The following is an 11,822-nucleotide window of genomic DNA, read 5'->3' as shown; positions in this document are numbered from 1 at the left end:
CATGGGATTGGGTAGGGATAGGCAGACTCTGTAGGTAACTGCTCTTTGTAGTGTGCTTTCCCTGACCCTCCAGGGCATTGTCCTTTTTCTCTAACCTTAGCTTTCTCCGGAGTACTGGTAATGCTGGTAAATGTTTAACAATCAGCTCTGTGGTGGAAGGGGGAAGTCTTAATTTGTAGTATTTCCTGATTGCAGTGCAACGTAAAGCCTCCTATCCTAGCAAATTTCAAACTAGCAACGTAGAATCACTGAATGGGGAGCTAGGAAGAGATGTATGCAATAGACTCCCAAGAGCCTGAATTCATTCAGCACACCACTGCTCTGGGGCTGCTGTGATAACTATTTCAGAAAACTACACACAGAACTCTCATCTGAGCCCAAACAGTGGAGCCAGCTACTCCAGGAGCAACTCCAAGAATCGATGGGGACTTAGAAGAATGGCTCAGTTATTTATCTCTTTAGTTAACTGACTGCCCTGTTCCCTTTAATAGTTTTAGGTTCTTCTGCCCTGCTAGATTTTTCTGTCAATCAATTTCCATGTTTTTCATTCTTTTCAAAAAATCCTTACTATGTTGTTTCTTTGCTGGAAGCACCTTTACTGATTTTCCTCTTCTACTTGAATTTATTTTTCTATTTCTTTGCAATTTCAATGGAATTTGAAGGAGAGGCAAAGCGGAAGTCTTTCTCCTATTTCATGCCTTAAGTTGTTTTCATTAGAAGTCACTTCCTCTTATATCTCAGAGTCTGATTCTCCTCCTGTGACCAGTGATTTTCCTGTAAGCTCATTATCCTGAGTGATGGTTTGGTTAGCTACTGGCTGCTGAGAGGCTCTGAGGAAACTTGGGTAGTCTTGTTACAGTGAGTGTTACAGTGACTGACTGGGGAAAGAACCAAGCGGCATATAGAGAGTCGGAGAATCAGCCTTTATTTTGCCAGTGGGCTCAGAGGGGGCATGCCACCAAATTCTGAGCCCTGCTTCCTGTTTTTCTCCAGTTTTATACATTTCTTGGGGTTACACACAACCAATCAACTATGAGCATAAGGAGTTATCCAATTAGCGGTGGGATTCAAAAGCATCCAATCAGCAACAAGCTTTACATATGTCCAATCTGCAGTGAGTTCAGCCGTGGGGCCCCAGGGTGGGGGCTTTTCCCTATCAGTCTGATGGATGCTGCCTGGCTCTCCACCTGGGCTCCAATTGTGGAGTATACACTGCTCTGTTCATGGAGGCCATGCACACTGGCCAGAGAGAAGCAGCCCAGCAGCAAAAGGACCCAAGTGAGCATTTTGCATTCTCACAGGTCAAATGAGAGAACTTCTCAGACTTATTCAGAAAGTAGCTGAAAATGGTCAGCCCCAGATCTCCTCCATATGACTTTTCCCTTTTCCTTTTCTTTCTTTCCTTTCTCTTTTCTTTTCTCTCTTTCTTTTCCTTCCTGCCTTCCTTCTTTCTTTCTTTTGTATTTTGTGTTGTTATTTTATCTAAGTGACTCTTTCGTTAATGCTACTTGGACCCCAAAACTTGGAAAGCCCTTTCTGGCCAGAATAACTTTTACTTTACTCTGGAAACATAGGCAGGTGGTCACAGAGTGGAGTGAGTCTGTCCCTGGGGTAGAATCCACTGTAGGCTAACTTTGTGGCAGGCATTGTTCTAAATCTTTACATGAGTTAACTCATTTAATATTCAGGACAATCTTCTAAAGTAGATATCTTTGGTATACAGATACACTGAGACACAAAAAGATCACTGAGCCAATAAATGGTTGAGGTACGACTGAAACCCAAGAAGCTTTGTGACAGTTGTGGTGAGTCACATCACAATGGTGGTGGCTTCCAGGTAGGTATGTGGGTAGGTATGTAGTGGCTTTCCCTCTAACGAGAAACTCCCAAAGCACCGTGAAACAATCAGGTAGCTGTAATTGCCCGGGTGTGTAGGGGCATTGGTGGGTAGACTATGTCCCTGGTCACATTAAAGAGGAGGATTTACAGCAAGTCTATCTCCTTGTGACAGAATATATTTTCCAAAAATGAGCAAAACACTAGATCCTATCCCACATGCTCTTCTTACAATGTGACTTTGATACTATATTCCCATTTAGAGCTGGGGGTCCATGTTTTCTCCTCTCGATGTTGTGCATAATTGTGACTACAGTAGAAATAATACTATATGACTTTTGTCCTCTTAGGACATGATCTTGAAACCCAACCACCATGCTGTGAAGAAGCCTACAGCCCATGGAGAAGTCCATATAGCCAGGAACTGAGGCCAAAGGCCCACATCCCCTGCTGAGCTCCCAGACTTCACTCAGCCCCAAGTGCCAGTCACATGAATAAGACATCTTTTTTTATTTTTTTCCACTTCAGGTCTTTTTAATAAACAAATTTGTCGACAGTTCCAAGGTACGGCAGCCAGTTCTGCAGGAAAGGGCAACGACTCAGTCCTTCCTCAGGGGAACCGTCTCCTCCCGGGTGGTGTTTCTGGTCACAGTGCAGGTCCTGAGCGCGTCCCCGGTGTACACATCCCTCTTGGCCTCAGAAATGAAGACGCCTGTCACCAGCCGCATGGCTCTATCCAAGGACGGTGGGACATGCTCCACATTCTGCATGTTCTTAAAACCAACCTGGTTATCGAGCAGAGGCTGCAGCATGGCACTCGCTGAGCCTCCGGCCTTGAAGGAGCCTCTCTGGTAGGACCCCAGTGGGTCAAAGCTGTACACAGCTCCCTTTCCTTCTTCATCAAGTCCACCCCTGATGTTGTAAACAAAGTATGGAAAGAAGCGCCTTGAATACAGGATCATAGACAGCACTGGAGCAATTGCCCCCGTAGTCATGGCCTTATTATTGGAATGTTTATACATTTTTAGTCTTGCTTCCATAATCTTTGTCAGGTTAAGACAGTCTCCATGAAAACCACTGCATCCAATGATGCTGTTTTGTCTGTTAATTTGTAACATTTGGGGCTGTCTCGGGTATGAATTGAAAACCCTTCACTCAATCGAGTGTCAGAAGCAACAATTGAAAAATCTTCAGCAATTGCCAATACAGTGCCTCCATTGAAAGCGCAGGACGCAAAGCGCAGCTGCAAACAGCCCGCAGCGCTGTGGGGCTCCATCCACCGCGTCCACTGGGCTCTGCCGGGACCTGCAGAGGACAGCACCGCGCAGCTGTGGCTGAGGCTCCCGCTGCCTCACGGCGAGCTCCAGACATCTTGAAAGTGGACGCAAGCCACGCCAGCTAATGAAATGTAGAGCAGAGATGTGCTTCCCTTTTAATCCCTGCCCAAATCAGCGATTCATGAACAAAATAAAGCACTGTTGTTTTAAGCCACTAGGTTTTGGATTGGTTTGTTATGCAGCCATAGATACATTCCTGGATATTACCGGCTTGTCTCCATAAAATCCAAAGCTTCAGTCTCAGAGGTGGGACTAATGTAGGCATAAGGCAGAAAAGGAAGGTCAAGAGGGCCTGAATACAGCCATTTCGACTGATACCAGACCCTAACCACCCTGAACAAGGAATTGGCCAGCAAGGCGCTGGCCCAGGACCACCTGAGGATGGATGAATTACTAAGCCGGATGCCTTACAAACTGTTTACACTTACCTTTCTGTGACAGTAGTTTATGATTAACCTTTATGACCTGACCACAAGACAATACTGGTCACATACAGCTGTTTCCCAACGGTGTTTTAGAACATTTTAAAACTTTACCATTACTCCTAAGCTATCCCCTTCCTGCTTGGGAGAGGACCCCCCACACTGTGGAGTAGGATCTATTGTCTGTCTGTCTCAATAAACTTTCTGTCACTAGTTGGCTCACTCTCAAATTCTTTCCCTCATAAGCCAAGAACCCATGTGGCAATTCAGGGGACATTCCTTCATTCCTTGGGGCACCCCCTGCATCAGGACTTCCCCTGAGGGCTCTGGCAGTCATCACATTTTCCCCACAACTTTCATCAAATTGTTGAGCTGCTCTAGGAGAGGAAGAATACAGAGAGTGTAATTATAATCTTCCCCTGATTTCAACTTTTACTTTTAAATCTTTAATCTATTCAGAATATATTTTAGATTAAGGCATGTTATAGGTCTAACTTTTTTCTAGTTATCACACAATTGTTAATTAAAATTTCCATTATTTTGTTATTGATTTAAAACACCACCTTTATCATAAGTTGGGTCCTTAAAGGCAATATTATCAAGGTAAAGGTGAGCATGAAATAAACCTACACACAGAAGGAACAGTATGGCAACATTGCTCTTTATAATGGATGGAAGGGGAAAATCTCTGCTCAAAATTCATAATCACAAACTAGCACTTATATGAAATTGTAGCCTGAATTCATGCTATTTAAAAAAAAATCCTCAAGGCCGGGCACAGTGGCTCACGCCTGTAATCCTAGCACTCTGGGAGGCCGAGGCGGGTGGATTGCTCGAGGTCAGGAGTTCGAAACCAGCCTGAGCAAGAGCGAGACCCTGTCTCTATTATAAATACAAAGAAATTAATTGGCCAACTAATATATAGAGGAAAAAATTAGCTGGGCATTTTGGTGCATGCCTGTAGTCCCAGCTACTTGGGAGACTGAGGCAGCAGGATTGCTTGAGCCCAGGAGTTTGAGGTTGCTGTGAGCTAGGCAGATGCCACAGCACTCACTCTAGCCTGGACAACAAAGCAAGACTCTGTCTCAAAAAAAAAAAAAAAATCCTTAAGCAGAAAATGTATATCAAAGTAGCCCTGGGTTACCTGTATGCAAAGTAGCAGAGGCAAACACAAATTCTCTTTGGACAACAATAATTTCAACTCATGCTCCAAGAATTTCCATAAGTAAAGTTCTAAGAAACATGAGATCATTAAAGTTAAAAAATCACAAAACACAAGGAAACTGGGCACCATAAGTAAAAGAGATATCAGAATCAGACACACAAAAAATTAAGATATTGAAATTATCCAAGAATATAAACTGGGTTAAATATGTTTATAGAGAAAAAGAGATGAAAAATAATAAGGAAGGAATGAGAGATTTATACAAAATGACCAGATTTGAAAAAGCATCAGCTAAAAACTTTTAGTTTAGGCCAGGCATGGTGGCTCACGCCTGTAATCCTAGCACTCTGGGAGGCTGAGGTAGGAGCATCACTCAAAGTCAGGAGTTCAAGACCAGCCTGAGCAAGAGCAAGATCCCATCTCTATTAAAAAAAAAAAAAAAGAAAGAAACAAATTAATTGGCCAACTAAATATATATAGAAAAAATTAGCCAGGCATGTTGGCACATTCCTGTAGTCCCAGCTACTCGGGAGGCTGAGGCAGAAGGTTTGTTTGAGCCCAGGAGTTTGAGGTTGCTGTGAGCTAGGATGACGCCACGGCACTCAATCTAGCCTGGGCAACAGAGTGAGACTCTGTCTCAAAAAAATAAAAAAAACTTTTAGTTTAATATAACAATTAAAACTTAAAATTCAATGTAAAAATTAAATGGAAGATTAAACAGAACTAAAGACAGAATTAGTGAATTGGGAGATAGATATCTAAAGATGGTAAGAAATACATAGAAATATTTAAAAGATATCAAAAAACATGGATGATGGAGTAAGGTCTAACAAACATTTAGTTATTCCAGAAATAGAAAAGATTCAATATTTTTTTTTTTATTTATTTATTTTTTTTTTCAGACAGAGTCTCACTTTGTTGCCCAGGCTAGAGTGAGTGCCGTGGCGTCAGCCTCGCTCACAGCAACCTCAAACTCCTGGGCTCAAGTGATCCTTCTGCCTCAGCCTCCCGGGTAGCTGGGACTACAGGCATATGCCACCATGCCCGGCTAATTTTTTTATATATATATCAGTTGGCCAATTAATTTCTTTCTATTTATAGTAGAGACGGGGTCTCGCTCTTGCTCAGGCTGGTTTCGAACTCCTGACCTTGAGCAATCCACCCGCCTCGGCCTCCCAAGAGCTAGGATTACAGGCGTGAGCCACAGCGCCCGGCCAAGATTCAATAATTTTAAAGAGAATGGATAAACTTAATAGACATTAATCTTCAGACCTAGCAAGTCCAATGTCTCCCAAGATAAATTAAAAATATTTCCAAACTCAAGATGCATCATGGTGAAATTGTGCCAAAGACACGAAAATACCTTAAAAACAAAGAGAAAAGCAGTGATTAGACTGAAAAAATTAGTGATTAGACTGAAGACTGACTTCTCAATAGCAACAGTTTATGGCTCAAGAGAATGAAATAATTTCAATGTGCTAAGAGAAAATAAATATCAACCTAGAATTATCTACCCAGTGAAAATATCTTTTTTTTTTTTGAGACAGAGTCTCACTTTGTTGCCCAGGCTAGAGTGAGTGCCATGGCGTCAGCCTAGCTCACAGCAACCTCAAACTCCTGGGCTCAAGCAATCCTGCTGCCTCAGCCTCCCGAGTAGCTGGGACTACAGGCATGCGCCACCATGCCCGGCTCATTTTTTCTCTATATATTAGTTGGCCAATTAATTTCTTTCTATTTATAGTAGAGACGGGGTCTTGCTCTTGCTCAGGGTGGTTTCAAACTCCTGAACTTGAGCAATCCACCCGCCTTGGCCTCCCAGAGTGCTAGGATTACAGGTGTGAGCCACCTCGCCCAGCCCCAGTGAAAATATCTTTCAAGAAAGAAAGCAAAATTAAAAGAAAATTTGACCAGCAAAAATAGTTTACGACAGATAGATCTTCACTAAAGAAAATTCTAAAGTATGTGCTTCGGACACATAAAAAATGATTTTATTTTTTATTTATTTATTTTTTCTTTCTCTTTTTCCAGGTGCTGGGTATCTGTAAAAAAATGATTTTAGATGGAAGATTTGAGATGAAAGAAAAAATAAGCAAAGATAGTAAATACATGGATAAACCTAAAAAGGTTAAATATGTATTAATAAAATAAAAATGATACACAATTTTATAGATTTAAAAAAAGAGAACTAAAATACTATTTAAAATGGCACATAAATTGGAGAGAGTGGTGATGAGGGTTAAAACATTCTAAGGTCCTTGGATTGGTACAAAAAAAAAAGATACTAATTAATTTTAGACACCATTCAGTGACATGTTAGGTGTGCATGATAAAATAGCTGATATTATGAAAGAATAAAAATAAAGGGCATAACTTGAAAACTAATAGAAAAAGGGGATTAAAGAAAGAAGAAAAAAGTTTAATTAATACATAAAAGGAAAGGAGGGAGAAAAAAAAGAGAAAAGAAAAGATAAAAATTGTTAGATTGAATTTAAAAAGCAAATCCAGGCCAGGGGTGGTGGAGTGGTGGAGTGGTGGCTTGGTGGCTCACGCCTATAATCCTAACACTCTGGGAGGTCGAGGCAGGTGGATTGTTTGAGCTCAGGAGTTCGAGAACAGTTTGAGCAAGAGCGAGACCCCGTCTCTACTAAAAAAATAGAAAGAAATTAGCTGGACAACTAAAAAAAAAAAACAAACATATATATATATAAAATTAGCTGGGCATGGTGGCACATGCCTGTAGTCCCAGCTACTCGGAGGCTGAGGCAGGAGGATTGCTTGAGCCCAGGAGTTTGAGGTTGCTGTGAGCTAGGCTGACGCCATGATACTTTAGCCCAGGCAACAGAGTGAGACTCTGTCTCAAAAAAAACAAAAAAACAAAAAACAAAAAACAAAAAAGCAAAAATGCAAATCCAGGGCACAGTGGTGTGCGTCTGTAATTCCAACTACTGAGATGGGAGAATTCCTTGAACCCAGGAGTTTGAATACAGCCTGGGCAACATAGCAAAACCTCATCTTTAAAAATGAAATAAAAAAAAACATAAAATACAATTATGCTTTTTAAAAATGTTTAAAAATTTATCTTATTTTTTTCTGATGAGCAATCAAACTGGACAATTATGCTTTTTTTTTTTTTTTTTTTGAGACAGGATCTTGCTTTGTAGCCCCTGCTAGAGTGCAAAAGCATAAGCATAGCTCACTGCAACCTCAAACTCCTGGGCTGCCTCAGCCTCGGGGTAGCTGGGACTATAGGTGCACCACCACGCCCAACTAATTTTTCTATTTTTTGTAGAGATAGGGTCTCACTCTTGCTTGGGCCGGTCTTGAAATCCTGGCCTCAAGCAATCGTCCTGCCTCAGTCTCCCAAAGTGCTAGGCTTACAGGCATGAGCCATTGCATCAGGCTCAATTATGATTTTTAATTGCTATTTTAAGTGCTTTAAGTGACACACAAAAGATAAGGAAAGGTGGAAAGAAAAAGAAAATATATATCAGGGTTAACAGGTCCATGAGCCCACCTGGAGTTATCTTCCAAGTTTCTGATCTGGAATAAATATACCTGGGACTAGCAAGCATATAAGAAGCTCCAGTGGCCAGGCTGGGTGGCTCACACCTGTAATCCTAGCACTCTGAGAGGCTGAGGTGAGAGGATCACTCAAGGTCAGGAGTTCAAGACCAGCCTGAGCAAGACTGGGACTCCATCTCTACTAAAAATAGAAAAAATTTGCCAGGTGTGGTGATGTATGCCTACAGTCCCAGCTAATTGGGAGGCTGAGGCAAGAGGATTGCTTGAGCCCAGGAGTTTGAGGTTGCTGCACTCTAGCCTGGGCAACAGAGTGAGACAGACTCACTCACTCACTCAATGAATCAATAAAATAAAAAAATGGAGCCATGTAAAAAGTACACAGGAACTACCCTGAAAGTGGTCCTAATGGTCCAAGCCAGAACAATGTGAGAAAATATATATATATAAGATTATAACCCAAGAATACAACACATATCACTAAGTCCATACTGATATAAATGATTAGATAATAAGGGAGAAGGGGCCATCTTCTTTAGAGGAATTCCAAATAATACATATAGACACTTCCCTTTCCAGGAGGTGGGGTTTAATTCTGCTGCTCTTGAGTGGGGGCTGGACTTGATGACTCGCTTCTGAAGAATGCATTATGGAAAGGGAAAAGTAATAACTTAGTACAGAGAAAGCTGGCAAACATTACGTTAACAAAATGATCAGTTATCACCAGTGACAATTCATGTCGATATCATATACTCCCTGATTATCATACAATACATTTAGCCTATATTCTTTCCAAAACCCCATAACTCCAGTTTAATAATGAGAAAATATCAGACAATCCCACATTGAGAAGTATTCTACAAAATACCTAATATTCAACTGTCAAGATCATGAAAAATAAGACAAAAATGATCACAGATTGAAGGAGACTCAAACATGATGACTAAAGAAGTTACACAGAAAAATACTATAAAACAGGAAGCTATGACAGAAAACTATTTGTAGGTTAGAGTGGGTGCTGAGGAAAGGCCTCTGTAGAGGGTGATATTCAACCTAAAACATGATCACAAGGAGCCAGCCATGTGAATAAAAAGGGAAGAGTAGTTCAGGTGTAGGAAAAAGATGATATAAAGACCACTCCCATCACCGCTTTTTTTTTTTTTTTTTTCTTGAGACAGTGCCTCTCTTGCTCTGTTGTCGAGGCTCCAGTGCAGTGGTGTCATCCTAGCTCACTGCAGCCTCAAATTCCTGGGCTCATGTGATCCTCCCATGTCAGCTTCCCAAGTAGCTAGGACTATAGGAGTATGTCACCATGCCCGGCTGGTACAAAGGCCTTAAGGCTTTCCTCACTTTGTGTTTGAGTAACAGAGAAATCAATGTGGCAGGAGGTGTGTAGGGGGCGAGAGAGAAAGCAAGAGGGGCGGAGTGAGAAACAGAGAAGGCTAGGGTTGGAGGGGAGCTGGGAGATGTAAGGAGAGGAGATTGGAAAACACATATTCAGGAGATCTTGGGATCACAGGAAACAAAGACATCTAAAACGTTGGGAAAAGGTCTCGGGTAAATTTGAATTTACATATACGAGGTATCTCTTATATTTCCTAAGAAGACAGTAGCTTTCTGATATATCCATGGGTCTTGCTAAACTATTCAATAAAAATATTTTTACTTGTCATTAATTCAATGTTAAATATAAAGCTACAGGAACTTTCAACCACAAAACATAAAAGATAGAATTTATTGTAGACAGGAAATGGATTACAAGAGCCGTAAATGAACTTTATTAATACAATATACCTCACCATCATTTTTTTTTTTTTTGAGACAGAGTCTCACTCTGTTGCCCAGGCTAGTGTGCTGTGGCGTCAGCCTAACTCACAGCAACCTCAAACTCCTGGGCTCAAGCGATTCTCCTGCCTCAGCCTCCTGAGTAGCTGGGACTACAGGCATGCGCCACCATGCCCGGCTAATTTTTTCTATATATTAGTTGGCCAATTAATTTCTTACTATTTTTAGTAGAGACAAGGTCTCACTCTTTCTCAGGCTGGTTTTGAACTCCTGACCTTGAGCGATCCTCTTGCCTCAGCCTCCCAGAGTGCTAGGAGGTTCTCATGGGCATGAGCCACAGAGCAACTGGCCACCATTTTAAATTATGTACGGACTTTTGGTAGACAGAATTTCAAATAGCAATCTTTTTTAAACCAGATTTGCAAATGAGATCAAATAGTGGCTTTAGAAGATTAGAAAACTAATGTAATATAAACTTTTCTTTTTGACAATATGATGATATAACTGGGATGGCAATTCCAAACAGTAAGCCAGAAAAGATGGCTCAGCAGCAAGAGATCTAAAAGATAGATGTTAAATAACTCCCACCTGGCTGGTTGCCAAGGAACACTTGCAGAGCCAGTCTTTATCACTCCTCTTTAATTTGGGATTCATTCCTTTTGCTGATGAAACTGTGAGGCTTAACTAAATTAGGTAATGGGATGAGGATTGTAGTATTTTGTTCCTTGATGAACCCTAGCGGGTCTTAACTGGAAGTCTCTGTTACTTTCCCACCCCCAATCTGTGAGCCAAACCAGAAAGAGGGAAATGTTCTCCATGCTGACAGTCTGCAGTGTTGACTGTCATCACTGGGACTCTATGTTGTGGCATAACAAACTCCACAATCTGACAGGAACAAGTGACCATAAACAGATAGATTACATCAGGCCTTTGGACAATAGTGTTATCAGTCTGACACTTGACCTTTTTGTTGATGACAGGTTACCTAAAAATGACTGGCAGTACAGTATTTTTGTTACACATGGACTCTGGAGCTAGACCAACAAGTTAATAATATTTGGGTTCAAATCCTGGTTCCAACACATACGCCTCATTTGCTTCTCTGTGAACCAGGAAAAATAAAGCTTACTGCCGTGGCTATCAAGAAAAGTAAAGGGGCCGGGCGCGGTGGCTCACACCTGTAATCTTAGCTCTCTGGGAGGCCGAGGTGGGCGGATTGCTCGAGGTTAGGAGTTCGAAACCAGCCTGAGCAAGAGTGAGACCCCCGTCTCTACTATAAATAGAAAGAAATTAATTGGCCAACTAATAAATATAGAAAAAATTGGCCAGGCATGGTGGTGCATGCCTGTAGTCCCAGCTACTCGGGAGGCTGAGGCAGGAGGATTGCTTGAGCCCAGGAGTTTGAGGTTGCTGTGGGCTAGGCTGACGCCATGGCACTCACTCTAGCCTGGGCAACAAAGCGAGACTGTCTGAAAAAGAAAAAAAAAAAAAAAAGAAAGAAAAGTAAAGGAACTAATATACTTAAAGCAGTTAAGATACTGTCCTCTTTAATTCAACAAATATTTATTGAGCATCTATTTTGTTTTAGGAATTGTTCAGGCTACTGCAGACACTTCAGCAAAAATAAAAAGCCCCTGCCCTCTTGTGAAGTTTTCATGTTAACTATTTACTCATGTTGTTACAAGGGAACTTCAGTTTCCCAAGAACTTTCTAGGTCCTTGCTAAATCAAAGTGAGGCCTGTAAACAAGCAAGCAAGG

General features: G+C 41.5%; 1 protein-coding gene and 1 pseudogene across 1 annotated transcript; one reads left to right on the top strand and one right to left on the bottom strand.

The window, feature by feature from the left end:
* Positions 1-1,388: 1,388 nt before the first annotated feature.
* LOC105881994 (proteasome subunit beta type-1 pseudogene) lies at positions 1,389-4,329 on the bottom strand (annotated as a pseudogene).
* Positions 4,330-5,567: 1,238 nt separating this feature from the next.
* LOC142873708 (uncharacterized protein C9orf85-like) lies at positions 5,568-11,510 on the top strand. Its single transcript, XM_076007905.1, has 3 exons — positions 5,568-5,579; positions 5,692-5,838; positions 11,415-11,510. Exons 1-3 carry the CDS (start codon positions 5,568-5,570, stop codon positions 11,508-11,510), a joined length of 255 nt encoding a protein of 84 aa, XP_075864020.1.
* Positions 11,511-11,822: the final 312 nt, after the last annotated feature.

Source organism: Microcebus murinus, chromosome 11 (assembly GCF_040939455.1).
Source record: "Microcebus murinus isolate Inina chromosome 11, M.murinus_Inina_mat1.0, whole genome shotgun sequence".
Classification (NCBI taxonomy): Eukaryota; Metazoa; Chordata; class Mammalia; order Primates; family Cheirogaleidae; genus Microcebus; species Microcebus murinus.
This window is presented reverse-complemented; position numbering and strand designations above follow the sequence as displayed.

What these genes read in the sequence shown, in the direction of transcription:
- LOC142873708 (XM_076007905.1), top strand. An exon ending in TATATATATATCAGTTGGCC is followed by an intron (nt 5,839 to 11,414) that starts AATTAATTTCTT and finishes TGCATGCCTGTA; the next exon opens with GTCCCAGCTACTCGGGAGGC.